This window comes from Cinclus cinclus, chromosome 9, assembly GCF_963662255.1.
Source record: "Cinclus cinclus chromosome 9, bCinCin1.1, whole genome shotgun sequence".
Lineage (NCBI taxonomy): Eukaryota > Metazoa > Chordata > Aves > Passeriformes > Cinclidae > Cinclus > Cinclus cinclus.
Genome location: NC_085054.1, coordinates 3,536,889 through 3,560,023, shown reverse-complemented (window position 1 = coordinate 3,560,023; position 23,135 = coordinate 3,536,889). Strand labels below are relative to the sequence as shown.

The window sequence follows — 23,135 nt, the reverse complement described above, 5'->3', positions numbered from 1 at the left end:
TTTATTTGAATTGTGACACTATGACATTTCATCCCACATGCTCACTGCTCCCCTGATAAAGGAGGAGGGAATTGGAAAGCTCTGGAGAATCATCTGCAGTTGTGAGGTAAAGTCTATTTAACACCCTGATCAGAAGTATGTGTATACCTTGCATGGTACACGTTTGCTCTCCAGCCAGTCTTGAAACTCCAGCTTTCAGCCATTTCTTGTGTGCTTCAGACTTAGATGTTTCAATTTCTTTCATTGAATACAGATGCTACAATAACCCCCATCCTTGTGGTATTTTGTTTCCAGACATCTGCAGTGCAATCTTTTCGGGATTATTTCACAGTGTCTTTCGAAGTTGAAAGCAAGGTCAGAAAAAGAAAAAGCAGCTGTCAGTTGTAGTAGAACACTTCATCTTGAGCTGATTATGCTCTGTGAACTGCATCTGACCACCTGAAGGTTTCTAGCAGGTTTCTGAGGCACAGTTTGAGCTACCTGTCATCAGGGCTTTGGAGACCAAGGATGTCTGCTTTAGATGGATTTTTAGGTGATTATTTCTGCTGGAGGCTTGCACGTGAGTTAAAAGAACTTCAGAAAATCTCTGCCCTAGACCAAGTTTGTACAAAAAGGCAACCATTATTTTTTACCCTCAAAATCTGGCCAGCAAATTCAGGACCTAATAGTTTCAGACAGCAGGTGTTTCCAGTGTTCATTGTTGCTAGACTTGTTTCTTGTGTCTGGTGAAAGCTTATGTAATTTCTTTTTAATTGCATGGTTATTCTACTATTTTTCTCTCTGCCTGTAAAATGTATTTTAAAATTGTATTTATTTTAGATCTAAACACATTGACATAACTGATCCTTTGTTCTATGTTTGTGGGAAGAAACATGAGCTACTGTTGTTTGAAATATTCTAGTGATATCTAATGATGAGGAACAGCTGGGCTGGGCGGGCTACATGGAAAATGCCTGGAAATCTGAGATTTAAGGAAGACCATTTTATGCAGAAAACTGGTATAGCTTTCTCACTAGACCTAGACAACAGTGAAATCCTAAGGCATATTGTATATTTTTTTTTACCCCTGGCAATACCATGAATCTGTCTTTTCAAAGTATTTGTCTGCTGCTACACACCCAGATTTTGATTTTCCACAAGCAGCATCTATTTAGCCAGCATGAGAATTCAGATTTAATTTTTTAAAAAACTAATGACACTACTGTTATAAAGTAGTCTGCATGGTAATGATCTGTAAAACTGCTTATACTTTCTAACTAACAAGGATAATGGAGTCAGGCTGGAATAAAGGAAATTATGTAGTAGAGAAAATTATGTGAAACAGAACACTGGAAATCTGGAATTCTGGAAATCCATGTAGCATACAGACTCAGATTAAAAGGCATAAACTGACAAATAAAAAGCAATATCGGGGGGGGGGGGGAAGGAGAAATATCTTTATTTCCTCAGCAGCAAGACTTACACCAAAATAAAGCATAAGTGTTCTTGAATATTAGTAGTCTGCTGGGCAAAATGTTTGCTAAAAACTCCATATCTAAACTTGTCTCTGAACTCGGGTTTTCTGAGTCCTGAAGTTGCAGAATGAATACAAAGCAGCAGATTCATCTTCTCTTATCCCTTTGAAGTTATTTTTATCTTTGCAACTATCCTTCGTGTTGGTGGTTCACCTCAGGCATGCTGGACTGGAAGTATGAGAGATACTAGTACTGCACAGAAATGCACCAGTCCTTGTCCTTGCAGTCCAGAAAGTCTGCTGCTGGACACCGCACAGCAGAGTGGATTTACACAGGTCAGAATCTGACCACGCGCCTCCCTGCCCTCCTCCTCGCACGCACATCCATTTTCTTTGTGATAGATGTACGCTTTTTTTTGTGGGTAACATTTGGTTCCCACCTCCACCCCGCTTTATTGCGGGGTTAGCTGCAGTCAGTAAGGATGAGCGGGTCCCAGGGACCGAAGAGAACGCCGGGGGGATGCAAGGAACGAGAGCTGTTAGCCGGAGGCGTCGGGAGGGAGGAGAGGGGGAAAACCTGAAGCTGCTCAAGCATCCCTCTGCAGGAACCGGGGACTGCCAGCTCTGAAGCGCTCAACCTGCAGAGCTGCCCGAGGCGCGAAGGCCGGCCTGCCCCTGCTCTCAGGAGAGCAGCCTGCTCCCGCTGCTGTTCAGCGTCTCCGCAGACTTCCGAACTTCGCTCGGGGCTCACGGGTTTCAAACCGGTTCCACTCCGCCTGAAAGTTCTTTCACAAAATTCCTAAACGAAGCTGGTCGCAGCTGTGCCCACGTCAGGGGCGAGGTGTGGGCGCTACGCCGCGGGCAGCTCGCTCCCGCCCGCCGTTAAGGCCCGTCCGGCCGCGGGACACCGGCGCGGAGCGGCTCTGCGCGCAGCTGGCGGCGGTCACCCCGCGGCAGGCAGCACCTCCCTCGGCCGCACAGCGGCACCCGTCCCGGAGGAGACCCGTCCGGGGGGAGCCCCGTCCGGGGGAGCCCCGTCCCGCCGGTGCCCGCGGGCAGCACGTCGGACAGCGGCCGCTGCCCCGCCCGGCCCGGCCCGGCCCGGCCCAGCCCCAGTGCGCGTGCGCGGGGCCGCGCGGCCGGGGGCGGGCGCGGAAGGTGCGCGCGCGCCGCCGCCCGCCCCCGCGCTGAGGTGTCGAGGCGGTGCCGGTGCGTTCCTCACGGCGGCGGGAGCCGGGAGCCGCACGGGCGGTACCGCTGACGGGACCCGCCCGCCCTCGCGCTGAGGTGCCGCCGTGTCCCTCGCGGCGGCGGCGGCGGTGGCGGTGGCGGCGGCGGCAGCGGCAGGAGCCGCACGGGCGGTGCCGCTGCGGGGAGCTGCCCGCGCCCCCCCCCCCCGGGCGCAGCCCGCCGGCCGCGAGGGCTGTGCCGCGCTGCTCCCCCCTCCCCGCCCCGGGGCGCTATGAGCCATGAAGCCGCCCGGCAGCAGCTCCCTGCGGCAGCCCGGCTGCGGCGGCCGCCGCCGCCCCGCGCTCCTGCCGCTCCTCGGCCGCCTCGTCTCGCTGCTCCTGCTCCTCCATGGCTCCTCCTGCCCCCGGGCCCGCGCGGCCGCAGCGGCCGCCGGTGGGTATGGCGGGGTGCGGGTGCCTGCGGGGTCTGCGGCCCCTCGGTCGCCGTCCCTCGCGATGAACCCCGGCAGCATCCATTTCCCCTCAATCGTTCCTTCCTCCCCTCCCTCTCCCAGCCTTGTGTGCGTGTCCGTGTCGGCGTGTCTAAACCCGGGGCTCAGTTAGCGTTTCCTTGGCTTGTTTGCTTACACGAGAGAGAGGTACGTGCGGTGCCGGTGCTGCAGTGTGTTGGGTAGGGATGCTGTGCGTGGAAAGACGCCGGTGAGGGATGCGACACAAAAAAAGCTTCGGTGGGCTTTGTGTGTGTCACGGTGCATGTGGACGGCGACCCACTGATTTTTTTCTGCTTGGGGTCGTATTTTCGCGTGTGCTTTGTTGTTTATTTGTTCTTGGTTGCATGTAGGTGACATGTGGAATGCTCTGAGTGCAGCCCGTCCGTGCACCGTTATCATTGTTGGTACATTGCCGTTACGTTGTAATATTCTTATGTTGTTACGTGGCGTTGATTGACTGTCTGGAAATTTTAATGAGGAAATATGCAGGATTTAATTTCAAAAGCTGCTACTGAGGAAAAGGACTCTTGTCAAAGTTAAAAGAAGTAGAAATTAATTCCCTTTATATAATAGGAAGTTTAGCATTCAGTGCACATGGACTCAATTCTGTGTATGTTAGCAACACAGGGAGTATTTTTTTTTTTTTTTTTTTGTGTGTGTGTGTGGAAGAATTTAGCTATCCAAGGCAGGGTAGGGGGAAACTACACATCCATTAAGTAGGGTTTTTTCCTTCCTGAAGATTGAGAGGTATTAAAATATTTATAATCTATGACTGCATACAAAAATGTATATGCAGTTGAATAAATAATGCTCTTCCTGAAACCATTTTATGTGGGAAAAATGAATAAAATCTAGCTCAATGAGTATGCTGTCTTTTTTGTTAGCTTGAGTGATTAGTACAATGTTTGAAAACTGCAAGCAAATATGTAGCTTTTTCATGGAAATAAACACATTCTGCCGTGGAATTTATGGCTGGCATATCTTTCTTCCCCAGGCCTGCACTGGAATGAAACAGCAAGTGGTATAGAGGAAGTACTGGCAGATGAAGAGAATACATTTCAACAGAGTAACAGCAGTAACAGCAAAAATAACAGCTACAGCAATGCAATTCAGAAAGAAATCACACTGCCTTCAAGACTAATCTATTACATCAACAGAGACTCTGAGACCCCTTACCATATCCTGGATACCAGGGCAAGGCACCAGCAGAAACATGACAAGGTAGGGTGAAAAGAGGCTCATCTGCAGAATTTTCAGAACAGTGATATGTGATGTGAAACTGTGTTTGTTTTAATCTATAGATATTCAAGACTTAATGGTGGTCCCTACCTCAATTTTTAGGAATTAAGGAAGTGCATGTAATTAAACAAGAATGTAATTTCCCTTGTGTTAACTTAAAAATAATTATTTTGAATTTCAGTATGGTTCAGAAACTGAACTGTAAGATAAATCAGAATTAGGTGAAGTTGACTTGACTAATCAGCATAGATTCTGCTGTCTTCACTTTTGGTACACCACCATAAACAAAATGTTTGTTCCAAAATAGCTCTAGACTGCAGAAGTACCTGCATAGGGAGTTTCTTTGGAATCCTAAACTTGCAGCATGAGTTACTTACCTAGTAAATGCAGCATTCATTTCTTGACACTGTATGGCCAGTGAAAACCACTGTAAAGTGTTACCATTTTTTTGTCAAACAGTACCTGCATCCCTCATTTTTAATGGCAAGATCTAATATTCCATTTTGTATGGATGCAGCTAGTAAATTGTTTGTTTTGATTTTTCTTTTTCCTAACATTGTATGGAATTGAACAAACTTTGGTTTTGTGGAATACCTTTGTAAAGAAATAAACCTGTCTGAACTATGTCACTTAGTACTCTTTAAATTTATTTCATCCTATTGTTATAAATCTTTATTTGTAAAAACTAATTTCTTCCTACAGGATAAAAGGTAAAGTGAAGCTAAAGATGGTTTGACTATAAAAAGCTTACCACGGTAGGGAAGAGACAACAAAGCAAATCAGTATGTATGATATTCCTGAAGGACTTAGCTGTAATGGAGTTTCTACCTATTGAATAGCATTTCTCTTGAAATTTTAGACAGTGAATTTAATGCATGTTAATGTGCTTATGTTATTGATTATGTGCCATTTCAGATGTGGAATTAATAAGAAGGCACTGAATAATCTTTGAAAAAGGTGAGATAGCTGTATAGTTTTTATGTTTTAATAGGAAGAAAGGTTGCTTCCTAGCTTACTGAACATGGATACTGGTGTGTGCCTTTGGATGCATCTCAGTACACCCATATGTTATGGCTGGCACAGAAAAGCTTTTTGTTTGTTGGAAACTGGAGCTACTTAAGAGAACACTACATTCAGAACTGATAATCTTTCAAGTGAGACCCCTCCTCTAAATACACTTAAAACACTAAGGTCTTGCTGTTCCCCTCTTGGGAAGAAAGGGATTTACAAGTGCTTGCAGGCTTGCCTTTGGGAATAATGCTTCCTCCATGTTGCTGTCTGTGGGTTTTTTTTTTTTGAAATCCATAGGGGACAATGTCCACCAATCTTGATGCTTACGCAGCACTGCCCAGGAGAACGTTGCTGTTCCTTCCTATGCCCTACCTTGCATCCACATGTTGGAGTAAAGCTCTGCAGAAATCAGGGCTGACAGAACTGGTATTAATTTCCTTGGGCATGCTTGCTGCTGACTATGAGGTGGATCTTCTTTCTACTCACCGTGTCTCTTTTAAGCACAGGGTATGCTAATGCTGCAGTTTTTCCCACAGAAGGGTTCCTTAATCCTGGGCCTTCATGGAGAGTGACACTATGTTGATTTCATTCTTCTGGCGTGAAATTTCTATTGTTTTATATTTAATTGAAGGAAAGGGTTGATTATATTCATTGTCTGGATGGATTTTTGTATGTCTTGCTTCCAGATCATTGTACCTGACACCCCAACTTGCATCTTGTGCCTTTCCTTGCATGAAGTAATTTCTTTGCCCTTTCATCTATTTTATGACAGCTAAAATATTGGTTATTATTTTCTTCTGCTTAACATTTGCTATAATCTTCTCTGTAGAGCAATAATTGGGGCCTAAAGGAAGTCTGGGATGTGTAAAAGGAAAACAACCCAAACAACCCATAAACAAAACAGTGCAATTGATTGTGAAAGATACCCAGAGGTTGGTTTTGACTTGGGGTAGGATTCTCTTCAATATTGGCTTTTATCTACCCCAGAATTAAAAGAAATGCTGTATTGTAATAAATCCTACTTGTGAGTTTTTGATGTCTCTTACATTGGTAATAAAGAGAAGTAGCCAAAATACCTTTATAGTTGGGTAAAGAAAACCACAAAAAACTGAATACAGATGTCTTTTTTTTTTTTTATTTTAATGCCGTGTGAAAAAAGTTAAGACAGCCTTGTATATGTATAGATGGAAAGTGTTGAACTAAAAATGTTTTTGTTGTTCTTTTACTGTTCTTGGTACTATACATTTTAACCTGTATTTTCTTGTCAACCTTAATTTGCCATTTATAAGCATATGATATGGAAACAGTCCCTAGCTATTGATAATATTCTGTAGATTCCTTTCTGTGGAACTTCTCTATGGTGGTCAGAATAATGTAATATGGCCTGTTGGTGGGATTAGGCCTGAATGCCTCAGAAATGCTGAGTCACTATAAGGAGAGGGTGAGACTAGAGGAAATGGTGTGCATGTGGGAAGAAAGAGGTAAAGTTGGAGAAATATGATTATGTGAAACTATTTAAAATATTTTTTTAAAGTCATGTCCCAAAAGTAAGGGTCTGCAACTTTCTTCATGAAATGTTGGTGAAAATTAAACACTGGAGAGAAAACTGTACCAGAGAATAAAAGAACCATAAGTAATAAGTTACTTTCTTAGCACTGATTCTCTCTATCCCCTTTTGGTGAAATGTCATCATGTTGAGAAGGTGTTTGTGATCAAGACCCTCTCTCATCCCTTCTTCTTGGAAAAAGCTTTTTAACCCTATTAAATGAAAGAAATGTTCACCATAGTTTTGACTAAGTGATCGATCTCCAAGAGGGACAGTTTCTAGTCTATACTTTATTTTAGCTTTGTGCTCTTAAAAAGCAGATTTTAAATATTTGATGCTTGAAAAAAAAAATTCTCTGTGCCTGTTTCCTCATAGTTGAAGTAAGGCTAGCTGGTTTTGAGTTCTTCTGAAGTTATTTTTAGTGCAAAATGCTCAAAAATTAGCATCTATTTATAAAAACACCCTGAAGAAACTCACAGGAATCCTTAAACTTGATAAAGGGGTCTGAGTCACCTATATTCTGTCTTTTAAACTTCTGCAGGTGGAGGTGGTGTTTTGAAGGAGCTGATAATCTTTTTATTGAACCAGATGACTGGTTCATTTTCACAGGCTGCATCCACAAGATTTTTAGGAGCTAGCAGGAAGACTGCATGGGGCACAACTTGCCACAAAAGGCTAGGAGCAAGTCCTTGCCGTGGCCAGCAGAAGGAAAAATCCTGCAATGCAAGGTGTTTGAACATAATAGCATTACTGGAGAAACACAGCCCAGGGCTACTACCTTAGCAAATTTTGTGTGGAAAATAGCTTGAACTGGATGCATATGAAGGAAGACTGTATCTGCTGGACAGTTTCTGAATCATAAGCTTTCAGGAGCTCTAAAGAAGCCATCTCTTCATGCGTAATTATAAGCTGTTAATGTAATTTTGGGGAGGAGAGAGGTGTTAAGAAAACTGTTTTTACAGATGCTAAAGAGGAAAAAAATAAGGAAGATACTTTTGACTATGAAGATGTTCCACCTTCCCCCCAAAAGTTTTGATTTATTTTGAGCTATTTTTCATGGGGTGGAACTCCAGGTGTTTGTGATCAGGTCAGCTGTTTGGCATTTACATGAAGAAAATACTCCTGCCAGGTGAATGCAGTAAATTTTGCTATGTTGCCTTGGTTGAAAGGTTGAACTAGAGTGATGTCTCAGTCCTCTGTTTAATTTTAGTGTGTGGCATTTGAAAGTTGAGCAGGAAAGATCCTTAAGGGGAAGGAAAACTTCTCTTTTCCATTTAAAAGGAAGTGGTATTGAAGAAAAAGTGGGTATTTTTTGGTAGAAGACCAAAGGTCACAATTGGCAAACTCTTAGAAGGTGGCATCACCTGAATTCTTACTAAAATCCAGATAAAAATCTTAAGCACTATTACTCTTCACTTTACTTTCTTATTTTAGGCTGTGTTTTCACTTTTAATCCCTGTGTAATGAAAACTGGTCAAATTAATGAAGTCCATATGACTTATATGTATTAGATTGTTGAAGTATCTTTGTAATAATGCAGCTGGCTTTGCTTTTTTTTTCCCCTGATCTTTCTGTGTTGCAGCTTCAGTTTGCACTGCTAGTAAATGGAAGATTGTGTGTACTTTTTTTTTTTTTTTTTTTTTTTTTTTCTATTCTGTCCTGAATTTATATTAATGCAAAAGTCTTATCTTGACACGGTCTTCAGTAGTTACTGACAGGGGGATTGAAATTGGTCTTCTTGTCTTTGGTTTCTGGGAGCAGGAGATTTTCCTTATGCCAACTTCAACTAGATCTAGATTTTTGTTTCTTAGCTGAAATGTGGGTCGTGTTATTTCTAAAACTTTTTAAACACTTTTTTTAAACTTTTTTTTTCCTAAACTCTTTTTTTTTTTTAAATGTATTTCTCTGTCCTTTCATGAGCTTCACACAATAACCTATAAAAGGTTTCATTTCTCAGGTGTTAGGTAGCACAATGCTTGTTATGCCTTGTTCCAAAATAGAAATAAATTAAGTTTATAGGTTTTCTAGCATTTGTGGGAAGCTGAGTACTGCAGGAAAGTGGCCCAAGGTAGGGCTGCACTATTTCCTAGAGTCTTACAAAAAAAAAAAATCCTCAAGAGGGATAAGGCTTTGGAGGCCAGTGTTACTACAGAAGGGTGTGTAAGTATTGCCATGCTGGGAGGAAACAGTGAGTTCTGCCTTCTGGAATTTAGATGTACAACAGTAGAATTGCTTCCAGAGGCAGACCTGGGCCTTTTTCACATGCCCACAACCTTTCTTCCAAAGAAGTCTTCAAGGCTTGGGGTTCAAGTGCATCAAAGTAACTCCTCTATTGTTGAAGTCCAGAGACACAGCATTTCAGAAAACCTCCTGTTAATGATTTATGTTTTAAACATCAGTTTTCACATGCTGCTGGGACATTTATGTATTCTGTTTCAATATGAAATGCTTTATTTCCAGGGAGTAGTGTAATGTTGTTTTGATGGATGTGCCACACAGTAGAATGTAACCAAATGCTGGAAGAGGGACTGGTTTTCTGTGTGGGATCTGAGGATAGGCAACAAGCTAAAAGCAGGATTATGAACTAATATATAGTAAGTCACATTGACTTATTACAAAACTTAGACTATTATTAGAATGAAGGTCTAGAGCAAAAAACTGTTTTGATGTTGTAAAATCCATCTAAATTTGACTTACATTTCTATTTCCATAATAAGAGTGATGAAACCCCTTGCTCAGCTTCTAAACTGAGAGAGGTAGCTTTTGGCCATTATTTTAGTCAGCAGAACTGTATGCAAAAATAGATTTCTAAAAACAATGAGCTTGTCCTTTGGAGATTGTATCTGTTATGAATATAGCAAAAGACTCATAGCTACTGATGGGAGCATCAGTCAGTAAAATAATGCTGTTACTTTTCTTTAAAGACTTGTGACATAACTTTGTATTTTTGAAGGAATAACACATTATTGCACTGGGAATAGTTTTACTGTGAAGAAAGTGAAACCAGTATAGTAGTTTATTTTTGGTGATGATGATTGTAAATTTCTTGAAAGTCTGTGAAAAGTGGATTATTGACAAATGATGCCCAAATGTGATAATGAAAACAATGAAAGGCTTCAAGTTGTGACATAGATCAGTAGAACTGAGATTCCTGTTACAGACATTTTTATATTGAAACATACTGTAACCTCATGATTGATTTGAAAGAAACTGGCATTCATTATACATATGGGTTTTTAGCTTGGAAAAAACCCTGAGAGCTACTACTTTGCACAAGCAGCTACAGCAATCTTAGAATGTCCCTAGTATGGAGAATCTCTTATTACAATGACTACACTAGTAATTTGAGCTTCCAAAAAAAAGGGGGGGGGGGAAGAAATTTTTTTCCCTAAAATTTGGGTATGAGGACAAGTAGAATTGGAAAGACTCAGTTATTTCTTCAACCCACATCTCTATACATCATCAGTAGGTCTTTGCAGAAGAAATTAATATAATTTTGGGGATTTGCCATTGGAATAGGCTGTAGCTGTCAAAGCAGGAACTTCGGCAGAGGTTTTTAGATGATAAGCAAATGGACAAAGGAACTTTGGTCTCTTTGAATACAAAGAGGAGGTGTGAGCATTTGCATGTGTGCAAGCCATACAAGAATATGATGTATAATATTTTTCCTGCAAAAATATATCTATTCTTCAAAATATGTACTGGCCTACATCATATTCTTATGTGAATTCATGTTCCTATGCCAGTAAGAGGAACACTGTATTTCAGATTATGCTTCATGCACTTGTGTTACACAGTAGCTGATGAGAGTGAAATTATGTGAAATTATAAGGTGGATAACAGAATTGCAGATACTTTTCTGAAATATTTCCTCCCATCATTGTGGTACATGATGGTTGGTAATGCTTAAAACACCTGGTGCTAATTCACTGGTAGCTTTCTATGCTAACTTACTGCAGGAAAATAATCAGTTTCAGGATTAGCTATTTAGTCTCATTACCTTCAGCTGGTTTCTGGTTTATTGCTTTTGGGGGTGGTTGTCTATTGTTAAGCTGTCTTGAGAGAATCTGTATTTGCTGTAGCAGCAGTGTATTGGGTTCACCTGAATTCAAAACAGTGCTTTTTCTGAACTGCAGGGATTTAAAATCTTTTTGGGACCGATGGTTTCAGCTGAGTTTGGTGGAGATCATGCCCTGCTGCAGGTCATCACATTAGTGTCAGCTGCTTTGCAGCAATTGCTTTTGTGTGCAGGGTACATCTGTTAATGAGTCACACTAATAGGCAGCAAGTAGTGTTTTTATACACAGAAGTAGTTGTTTTCAGAAATAGCAATGTTGATATATGTAGTTCTACAAAAGGAAGGGGTTTTATGATATTGCAGACCAAGAATACAAATTATTTTTAATAATTTGAAATTGCAGAAAGATAAAGAGGGCATAGTTCATGCTTTAGGAACTTGAAGGGTGATACACGGGTATCATTGAATGGGCTTGATTGGACAACAGAAAAGCTGTAGCAGATCAGACTAGTCATCCATCTAGGTGTCACTAAAATCAGTAGTCGATTGCTAGGGAGATATTTCTTGTGTTTCAGAATGATCTTAATGGAATAGTTCACACTCTTGTAAATATTGCAGGTAGTTAACACTGAAATCATGTTTGCAGCATGTATATGAAGACACACCCTTTTAGGTAAATGTTACACGTGGAGGAGATTCAAAACAGTAGCTTGTGTAACTCTTAAGGGGAATCTTTATGGCATAAAACTAATTGCAACCCTTTTCCTGTAACAAATTTTCATGCTTTTTATGAAAGTGAATTAATACATGTGTGTTTTGAAAACATAATAAAGTTTTTTGTCATGAACAGATGCTTGGAAAGCCCCTTGTGATAATTGTTCCTTGGTTCCACTTTAAAAAGAAAAATGGATTTGGGCCTGAAAAGCCTCTCCTACTAGGCATGCATTTAACCTCACATTCCCCCTATATTTTTTTTTTAAATGTATGTGCTAGCTGAGTCTCTCTGAAAATGCTACCTGTTTGCTTATGCTTAAACTGTTTTACTCTGTTGAATCAAAGCACTGTAAACTCAGTTCTGCCAGGTCAGTGTTAGCAAATTGGCGAAATGGTGAGACAACAATATACATTTACCAAAAAATAGAACAAAGAGAAAGCTTAGTAGTGGTTTGCTTCTATATTATTTTAGATATCAGCTAGGAATATTATTGTTTTAAATTCTCTCTTAGAGTAATCATATTTTTTAATGAACAAAACCAGGCTTTATCTAAGATTGTTTAATGGCATTAAAGGCATTTAAAATATAAGTATATGACTTTTATTTTTAAAAAAAGAAGCTTGACAACAAAGCTCTGTGACCCTGTTGAAAGAGAAATGATAATTTTGGCAGCAAAGAATGATAAAGTAGTACAGGAAATGTCACAGATGATTTTAATCACAATAGCAACTTTAAAAAGAAATATGTTGAAGAATTTTCTGAAAGATGATGATTGACTTTGCTGAGAAAGAAGATGAAAATCTGTATGGCTTTGTGCAGTGCAAGAATGGAAGAGACAGCAAGAGCTTATCCTTTGTGGAGAAATTTCCAAAGGAAAACAGAACTGTGAGCCATAAAAGCTAGCCTTTATACTATTTAAGTACTATTTAAGTTATGCTGTAAACTAGTTAGAACTTGATATATTTTCTGTGGCGTACCTGAAGATTGTGTTGTTTAATAAAAAAAAACAAAGTGTTTTTGCCTTTTGACTAATGGGCTTAATAATAATATTCCAACTTTGTATAATTATTAATACTGTATCACATTAGTGTATAAGTAAGCATGATTTTATTAGAGCATTATCAGGAAAGATACTATGAAATTCAGATCTAATCTCTTCACCTCTGCTGGAACAGTGTCTTCATAAAAAGAAATTCTTGGATCATCTCTTATCATCTCCTCATTTTTCTAGAAAACAGATAAGCATGTTTTAAATGTCTTTGGCTACAGTTATTGCAATATAGAGAAAAATAAAGAATGCTATTTATCTGTGAAGGACTGAATATGCTGAAGTTAAACTTAACTCCCTAAGCAAGACAAGCTGATGTTGATTTGTTGTATGTTGACTGGCATCAGTATTCTTTGTACTGGTTCAGCTACAGTGCCAAGTACAAAGCCATTCATTGTGAAGGGATTACTTTGAAGGAGTTCTTCATGATGTGTGATATGAGCCTTGCCATGAATTTCATATCTGAAAGTGTGTATTATCAATGCTTTAATTATTTCAGCCTTTAAAAGGGAATGATTGCAGTAATTTAATTAAAAGAACAGTATACTACATTGCTTATGCTTTTGTTACATAGCCATCTGGTTAAGGCAAAATACAGACATTTGTGTGAAACTTATTTCTCTTCTATTTTTTTTTTTTTTTTTTTTTTTTTTTCCCTGTGAGGGATGAGTGTGTATTTGAAAGCATGCTTTTCAGGTAGCATTTGCTTCCCTGTAAAAAGGAAAAAAATCCTTTTGAATCAGGATTTGGTACAAGGGCAAAAATTTTCATACGCCTATGAGATTCATGAAAATGAGTATATTTTCCATAACTTTGCTTTTCACAGTCACATTTGTTGTATATCAAACTCAGTGACTTTTTTGATAACTCTGTGTTTCTGTTTACAGGCTGTACATCTGGCCCAGGCAAGTTTCCAGATTGAGGCCTTTGGCTCTAAATTCATCCTTGACCTCACACTGAATAAGTAAGTGTATAATTTGAGGTTTCTTTCACTCCTGCTCTTATCATTTTATGGTACAAGGTCAGGGCATGTAATATTCCAAGATCTGTTGAAAAAAAGAGTCTGTTATCCAAGTTTATTAATGCAAAACAACACTTAACATGTTTTATGTAAGGTATCAGTAATTGTTGCTGACACCCTTAAGATTTTATTGTTCATGGTAAAATAAATTATGATAGATGGATAAATTACAGTACTGGTAGTGTTTGCAAATGTGGATTTTTTTGTGCCTTTTTTTTTAGCTAATTGATGAATTATCATGAGATGTTTTAGTTGCTCAAGTCAGTGTGTAGGAATGCTGTAAATATTTGTGATGAATGGCTCATCTTTAATGATCTGGAAATCATGCTATTGTCACTACAATCATGAAGTTCCTAATGAGATGGGAATCTTAATGGCAGGGCTGTCCTGAAAGGTGCAGCTAGAATCTGTTTGTCTGTAAGACAAAAAATTTTACGTAATTGTTGGGTCTAAAAGAATGGACTTGTAATACAGGGCAGTGGTGGTTTAGTTGTTTATATCCCACATGCTTTTATATCACTGCTGAAGGTATGGAACTATGATTTCTCTAAAAAATTGTTACTTCTCTAAAAAATTTCCACTGAAAGTTTAAAAATAAGTTTGGAGTACAAAATTTGTGCTGAATACTGGACAGGTAAAATGTAATGCTCAAAAGTGCATTTTCCCCTTCTATGGCCCTTGAGACTGAACGTGCTTAGAAAAGGAGGAACAAACTTACAGAAACAATTGCATACTGATTTTAAAAAGCATTCCTCTGGTCTTGAGGTTCCTATGTCTTTTTTTGGTCTAAAACTGTCATATAAGGGAAGTTTTGTTAGGGATAAAGACAAAAGCTTATTAAATCTAATGGCTTTTAAAAGCAGCAAGTTATGGCTTTATAAAATCTGCAGAACTTATATTTGCTTATTTTGCTTCTTGGCTGCTAATTATCAGCCAAGATATTTTGCTGTAAAGGTGAACTGGAAACATTTTCCTTCATCCATGCATAATTTTGAAGTTAGGTTGCTCTTGCATTTTCGTCTTTCGAAATGTTATGTGAAGTCTTGAGTGTCTGGCAAATGATGAATTAGTGCAAAGGCTGGAAATGTCACACGGAATTAAAGGACAAAGAAAGCTTGAAGATAACTGGGTGTTCTCTAGGCTCTGGAAAAATTATAGTGTGGTGCAAGACTCTTGTTTTCATGTGGGTTGGACCTGTGTATAGTAATTCCAGTGGATAGTCATGACATATTTGTGAAGGGAGTCGATATTTAGTGCCCTCTAAGCTACAGGGAATTCCTCCTCTTGGTCTGCTTTCCACTGCTCCTGCCTGCACATCCAGTGAGTAGTGAGAGTGAGCACAGATTCCCAAGATGGCACTGTATCTAGGGTTTGGCTGGTCACACAGGCATTGACAAAGGAAAAACATTACCTTTACTGGCACCACATAAACATGCTGACAGCACTTAGTGAATAGGAAGAAACAGGCTCATGAAGTTCTTCCACAGCCAATGAGAATTGCAAGTTTGCTGGTGAAAGGTGTGCCAGCCCTCTCCTGATTCACAGGCAGGCCAGCATTCACTGACACAAATGTTAACGTAGGCTTTAAGTTCTTTCAGTACTGATGCCTAGGCTTGAGGCTACTTATGTGGTCACTGTTTTAGGCCTGAGTCTTTCCAGGTACAGGTACCCCTATAGTTGTGAAATGACTCTCAAGTTTCCTTGGAGATCACACTTATGCAGAATAGAGAGCAAGGTCGCAAAGGGAGTATTACAAGAAAGACTTAGCATAGGAGACACAGCAATGATCAGATTCAGGGCTGTGCCAAACAAGCCAAATGTTTTACAGCTTACACTGGTGGCTCTTTTTTAGTCCACTTCCTCTCCATTTTCTGACACACTGTGTACTGATTCACCTTCTCTACCTTTGGCATGCTCCTTGAATGTTCCATTAAAATGACTGCACATATTCACAAGTCTGGGCAGACATACTAAGAAAAGTTTGTTCTTTCCCAGGAGAAAAATTATGTTGTTTACCACTTATCTGTTCTAAAGTTCTGGCTGAACCTCTTCAGGACCATGCCTGAGTGGCTTCTTCCATGGCCTGCCAGTCAGTGGCCTAACAGAGATAATAATGAAGACCAGAACTCTAATCTCCTGTTCATTAGGATTTGGGTTTTGTTGCATTTCCTGTCTGAGTCTCATGGTGAATGGCTATTATCCAAGTTAAATCACAAACCCATTGACATTCCCCATATCCTGGCAATATTAGCCCATGTCCAGTCCTGCTGTTTGTCCTTGCTTATTTTTAACAACAAATGGTTCATAAATAAACGTACAGATTTTTTCCAACTCTGGCTGCTTTCTCAGCAGTCAAGAAATGCAGTGACTATCATGCCAAAAAGAGAGAGGGCACTTACTTGTTGTGCACCTTAGCTGAAGAAATTCTGCTCTTGTGATATCAGGAGTGCTCTTACTGCCTATGTATAAGGTACAAGGTGTTCAGATGCCTTACTGATATCCCCATTGCTCTCTTCTTTATGCATTAGGTTTTCTCCTGGCTTCTTTAGTGGTTTTTGCCTCATAAACGCTTGACTCTTTATCTGGTTCTGCTCCAGAAAATTACTTCAAAAACCTGACCTAGTTTTTGACTGGACATAATACTCTAAAACTGTAAGCCATAAAATTTGTATCATAAATTGTAAATACCTGTAGACAATGGTTTGAAAAAGACCCATTCTTGTGTTTCAGTTATGTTTATGTGTTCAGTAAAAGGCAACGTTTTGCTACTATGTTGGATTTTAGTTGGCATACTGGAACTGCTAATGTCTAGTCAGAAGCAAAGGCAGAACAATTGGGAATACCCTCGGATATGATGAATATATTTTTGTATCAGTTGCTCTAAGGTGATTTAATGCCACCGACACTGTAAGTATTCTGTGCATTTTGGGTTTGTTCCTGTGGTTTTTTTTGAATGTTCTACAAGTAATTAAAGCTAAAATTGAGGATGGCTGTTAGATACAAACAGGTTCTAGCTTTTAGTTTTCTTACCTCTGTTGGAAATTGTGTGATTGCCTGCCTTCTATGTTGCAGATGCTCTTTTTTTCACAGCAAATATTATAACTTGACAATTAAGTGAAGAAAATGGGATATTCAATTTCGTTAATAACGGTCGAGATTTTGTAAGAAGTGGCAGTGTGAAAGTTTATGGAGCATGTTACAAGAAAATATTACTTTGTTTTCCATCTTGCCATGATGCAATGGCACAAACATCTTGACAGGAATGTAAGCCCCTCAAATCCTTGAAGCCAGTGTGCAGACTATTAATATGTAAGATTTGTATGGAGCTTGAATGTGTAGCCAGCTTCACAGTTGCACACAGTCTAAACCAGGTGAAATATCATTTGTTATCCTAAAGGTGATTTTTGGTAGCTTTTTCTGGCAAGAGGACTCGGGATAAAAGAGCTCAGTTTTGAACTCCCTAGCAAGGTGGGTTACTCTCAAATTTTAGACATCTTGCTCTTTGCTACACTCAAATGTTTGACCAGCTGCAGGCTCTGAGTGGGATGCCAGGTATGATGTGTAATTACAAGTATGTTGATTGTGGAAATAACTTGATGCAAAAAGTAATAATTTTTATAATAGATCAAATAATGTTTTTAGGTAATACTCTTAGTACAAAAATGGAAGCTTGTAGTATGGTAGTGGGGTAACAATCCCATTTGAAAAGTTAGCCTTACAATTCAGCTATGATTGTCTGCCCAAACTCAATAAATTTCCTATGCAATGAGTAACATGTAGCATTGTCATAAAGCACAATTTATATAAAAAGCCTTTAAGAGTGTTCACTTATTTCAGTAAGTTCACTTTTGTCCTCAAACAACAGTGTTGTAACATTGTATTTGGGTTGTCAGTGATGCTAGTATATCTGACCAGGTTCTTATTTTGTATTGTTGCATTATTTATGCAAACAAATGTTTGCAAGGTGCTAGCAATTTAGTTTTTAATGATCTCATTTCCATCAACATGTAAAAGGGTTTTAACTTGCTGTTCTGCTGAAAGAGTAGAGTTTTTACAGGTAACTCTTAATGTCCTGTTTAAAGGTAGCAGGCTTTATGTTCTGGTGTACTAAAACAAATTAAAGAGCAGTACTACCAAAAGCAGTGAATTAAAAATGTTTACTTGCTGCTTTTCTAGTGAGGAGGGAAGCTGTATTTTCTGGCAGTTTGCAGCCATGGTTTAGTACCAGCCTCTAAATGAAGAGGTCTCAAACAGCACGGGGGGCTGAAGCTATACTGGAACCTTCACCCACTGGGACTGTGGTGGCTGAGACACAGCCAAGAATAGGGAGTTAGTTAACTGGTATGGACAGAAGCAGAAGGTAAAACCCAAACACAAAACATTCTCTCCCTTCCTACTGATAACTTGCCTCAAAGTTTAGGATTCTTGTGGGAGGGGAGAAAAAAAAATCACCAAAATATGTCCATATTTTGTAGCTTTTTCTTCTTTTCTCTGTAGAAGTCCATCTTTCCAGGAAACTGTTTCCAGGAAAATGGAATTCTTTTCAATGAAAATGTTAGCAAAAAATATTTGTCATATTTGACATGAATTGAAAAAACCCAACTGTGCTGCATTTGACCATAACATGACTTAATAATTTGAGACATTAAAATATGACAACTGTGGTGGAAAGTCAGTTTCTTTTGTGAAGTGCAGCCAACATAACAGCAAATTTTATCTAATAGTTTAAACCTTATAATTAGTGTTTATTCTTTGTGATGTGTGTTTCTGTAGGACTGAATTAACTTGAGAATGGTCCCAGAGGAGGTTACAATGTTAGCCTAATTTAAAAAACAGTAGGGCAGTAACTGAATTATTTGAGAAACTACTTAATTCCTGGGGTTTTTCATAATTCTTTTTTAACGAAAATGGGAAAGCTATTCACAGGTTTTCAGAAGGAAACTTTAAATATTTATGACATTTTCTTAAATACGCACTTAAACATTTAGGGTATTAAATAGATCCTATAAGATACATAAACTAAATTAAATCCACTAATAATACTGTGAAAAGTTAAACTCTAGTTGGCTTTAAAAATTTGGTTCCAGATGACATGCAAGGAACTCAGTGTTAGGATTTTACAGCAATGTGTGTACCCTCCTGTACGTGCAGTCTTGAATTTCTCAGCTGTGGATAACAGACCTTTACTCCCAGAGCTGGAGGCAACCTATTAAAAATTATCATTTGTCTCAGTGGGCACTTAATGTGTGAAGTCTTAGAGGCAGATGTGAAAACTTCTCACCACCCTCGCAGTAAAAAGGTCCTACCTGATATCTAAACCTGTAAATTTTCAGTTTAAAGTCATTCCCTCTTGTCCTATCACCACATGTCCTTGTATAAGGTACCACTTGTCAAAACGCTTGCTTGGGGAGTGAAAACTTCATTCTGTGTGCTCCTGATCCCAGATTTAATTATGTTTAAGTATGGATGTCTCATCCATCTGAAGAGATTTTTGAATATCTGTCAGCCGAGATGCAACCACAGCCATTGGTTTGGTGGATTGTTAGGGTCAACAAGCCTTGGGAAAACCAATGCACATCTGTAGCAATATGACAATGATGTAAAATTCCGTGTGGCAGGATGAGGATATTGCTTTCTCCCTCCCATGCACCAATTTCTGGTATCAAATGCAGGAGGAAGTTTGAAAGAAGGTGCTTCTCACAAAAATAATTAAAAACTAAATTTTATTAGCAGGACGATGTACATATTAAACTGTTTACAAGAACTAAAGAATTGGAAGAACTTACAGAAAAGAAATCTACTGGGAGCCATTGTAAACAATTATGCTAACACTGGTTTATGAAATCCTGGTGTCAACATATCACTGGGTGCTGAGAAACTCCCTAAAGATTGCTACATGAGTAGCAATGTTTGCTGTCAGACAAAATACTAATCAGCTGTCTGACTGGATGTATACTTTCATAGGTTGTTTTCTTATTCCCACATGTAACCACTGTACCCTGGTAATGGTGAAGAATGTCTCTCCACTTTAGTAGGTGTTTCAGTTGATTTCTGATAAGGTCCAGGTTTGTCAATAGTGACATCTTTATGTTGAAGTGAATTTCTGGCATCTCAGAATGCTGTGTAGGCAGGCTGAAATCTTTGCATTTGGAGCTAATATAAAGCCTGTGTATGCCTGGCATGTGATTAAGTTCATCAGACAAGCCCCTAGGAACATCTGTAACTAAATTTAACTCGATTCAATGACAGCTAAAGTTGCTCAGTATAGTTAAACATGGGAGCATGGATTCAGGGAACCAAAATAAACTTCTGAGTTTGCTGGAATGTACCTCTGATTCTGCTATAGTCATTAATCTAATTTGAGGGTGCTCAAGTCAGCTCTTTGTAAGTATAACTAAGCTTATTCTACTTTTTTTTTTTTTTGTATTTGAAATAAATTAATAATGAAACAAACCCCATCTGGTTGGATTTTTGCTTCATGGAAAGAGTTGTTTTAAATATGAATGTTACCTTTAGATACATCTGGCACATTCAGTGAAGTCCTTAAGAGGAGAAGAAACAAGTTTCTCTTGTACCTAGAAACTTCCCTTTAAATGTAAGAAACTTTAGCAAATATGGTTACCATTGGGTGAGACCATTCTGGCAAAGACAGATGGCAGCCCTCAATCTTACACTACAGGTTAATAAAATTCTTACTGATAAGTTTTCCAAGCTGATGAGGAAAGAAAAGGGATCAATTGAAAGGCAATACTGAGTAAATTTGAACAGTTGTGTAAATGAAACTTTTATTTTGTTGATTGTTCTTCTAGGAAACTTCTGTCATAACCATCTGCACTGAAGTGTTTTCCATGACATAGAACTCATGTTCTGTAGTATTGTCTAGCTGTTTGTCTTCATATCATTGTGCACAGGACTTTTAAAAGTGACATAATCTGCAGCATGATGGTAAAAAAAAGTACAGTGGAAACTGACCAACATACTGTTAATATTCTGAAGAACTCTTCAAACTGCTGCCTTCAAAATGCTTGAAGTAGCCTATAAAATACAGCATGTTCCATTCTCAGAGGGAGAACTTTAGGACATAGCTAGAGAAAAGATGATTAATTTGTTTCCTGAACTCCCTTGAACTGACTCAGGGTTTCTTGCACTGAGAGAGGTAGACTGATCCAGAAAAAAAATATGCATTTTCTGCACCATTCTATATATGTATTCAAAACCATTTTATTACATGCTTTCCCATCTGTTTTGGAGACCTATTCCCCATTTGATGATCACCTAGGTAATTTCAGTTTGTAAATTTGTGGTTAGGTCATCCTTTTTTCTACCTCAAAGATAAATGAAGGAAAACCAAGCAAGAATAGCAAGACCATGCAAGGAGTGCCTTTTAGATGAGTGTACTGTTTACTGTTACAGAATCATTATGCCATTAATAGCAGAAGTGAGTGAATCCTTTGATTCCATGGTTATGAAAAAGTTAACCTATACATTTGACATTTGCATCATCAGTTGTTTCAGCAAATTACTTGTAAACAAAATTGCTTGATTCACAGTATCATTTTCTGATTTTTTAAGCTCCTTCAAGATAATATGACTTAGTAAAGTCTTGCTCTGTTTTAAAAAATAATGAATATTAGCAGTATATTTATTCCTTGGAGACACTCCTGTCAGAGCAGCTTCAAAGGCAACAGCCAAATAAAGACTAATGTATATGTGTGCTAGAAATTTAATAAATTCCCATAAGGAACAGTGAGTTCAACAAAACTTGTGAATATAATTGAAACTGTTAATATAAACAAGGCTCTAGATGGGCATTGCATTAGATGACAATGCCTTGAGCATCTGAAAAAAGGTCTGTAGCAAGGTCTGTTTTTCCCATCTTTATGTGCTGCTAAACCATATCTGTCAAATGGACAAAAACATCTGATGGGTGTTGTTAAATAATTCAACTAAACTAGGTTGCTTAGACACTGGTACTGAGCTTGAAACAGTTCAGAATAGTTAATAAATTATTGCCTGATAGTAGGTTAGTGTAAAGATAATTTAAAAAGTATGCAGGAAAGGTAATTCTTGCTGAACTCTGATTTTCTGCAGGCTGTCTACTAGGTTACTGGAAGCTAATTTGCTTACTTGTACATGAGCTATCTTTTAGTCATTTCATAGCCTTTTCCTACCCAAATCAATTCTCTTCATCAGGACAGTTAGATGCCAGCTGAGGTAAGCCACTTTTTACTCTGCAGCTCTTGTGCTAATGAAAATATCAGCAGTGAAGTACGTGCCGGGGAAGTGGATGTGAGTTCTTCAGAAAGCATCTGCTGCTTGCTTTAACAGCTGCCCTATGCCTTCAAAGGCAGGAGCTACAGGGAATGGCATATCCCTTTGCTGCTTATTTTGCATTTCTCTGTGTAACTCAGAAGGGCCAGGGAGCAAGACATCTTAATAAGAACAACTGTCTAAGGTAAACAAGGCAGGGTGGAAGGAACTGTAGAAAAGGACACAACAGACAAATTATTTTGTCATGTGTTCACTGAACAAGTTGCAACTTGATGTGTTCATTGTAAAGGATCATACTAATGTGTCACTACCTAAATAGGCTTTTGTCTGATGTGATCACGACTGACACTTATTTCAGTTAAAGCTTGTGCTGTTTCTGGTGCTTGTCATATTGAAAAACAAATTTACTGTACTGGATGCATTTCTACTCTAAGCAAAATGTGAATGGCTCAAAATGGATCAACGGTGGCAAAACAGAGTCCAGTGTAGATGAGATGCAAATGTATTTCTTAAAACTCAGGTCTGCCTTTCAGAGGTAAACTTAGGCATTCTGCAAGTGATTATGAAGGAAGAAGAGTTTCTTTGTGCTGTGGAGACTCCTACTTTGTGCATGAGTTCTGTGCCTCACTCCTCAGGCAATTGCACTTCTACATGAGCTCTTAATCAGTGTATTCTAAGCCTTTCTTTTTGATGCCACTTACATAAAGAACTCCATCACACCTCCTGATGAAATTACAGTGTTCTTCTGTGTATATCTTTTGTGTAGGAAAAAAATGTTTGAAAGTTATTTTGGTTAAGCATTCCTTTTTTTTTTTTTTTCCTTTAATGCCTTCTATGTGTTTTGTCAGATTTGTCAGCATTCATAAGAGGAAAAGTTTCATAGAGGAAATTTGCAGTAGCAGTTTTATGCATATTTTTGCATCTGTTGTTATTCCAGGAGTTTTAGCAAAATGTAGACCAAACTTCCTTACCCTTCCTGTCTTTCTCAATGATTGCAAGCAAGGTGTTCTTTTGAATGTTTTGCTAGTGTAGGCGGATACTTGAAATAAGAAAAAGTGATACAAGGTACCTGAAAACCTGAAAAAAATCAGGTACTTGTCAAGATAGCTGCATACAGTTCAAGGAGCAGCTG

General features: G+C 38.9%; 1 protein-coding gene across 1 annotated transcript in view; it reads left to right on the top strand.

The window, feature by feature from the left end:
- The first annotated feature begins 2,922 nt into the window (after positions 1 to 2,922).
- ADAM23 (ADAM metallopeptidase domain 23) overlaps positions 2,923 to 23,135 on the top strand; it is a 68,554-nt gene continuing 48,341 nt past the window's right edge. The window contains exons 1-3 of the mRNA XM_062498290.1: positions 2,923 to 3,076; positions 4,129 to 4,355; positions 13,599 to 13,675. Coding sequence (XP_062354274.1) covers positions 2,923 to 3,076; positions 4,129 to 4,355; positions 13,599 to 13,675 — 458 coding nt within the window. The remainder of the gene's footprint in view (positions 3,077 to 4,128; positions 4,356 to 13,598; positions 13,676 to 23,135) is intronic.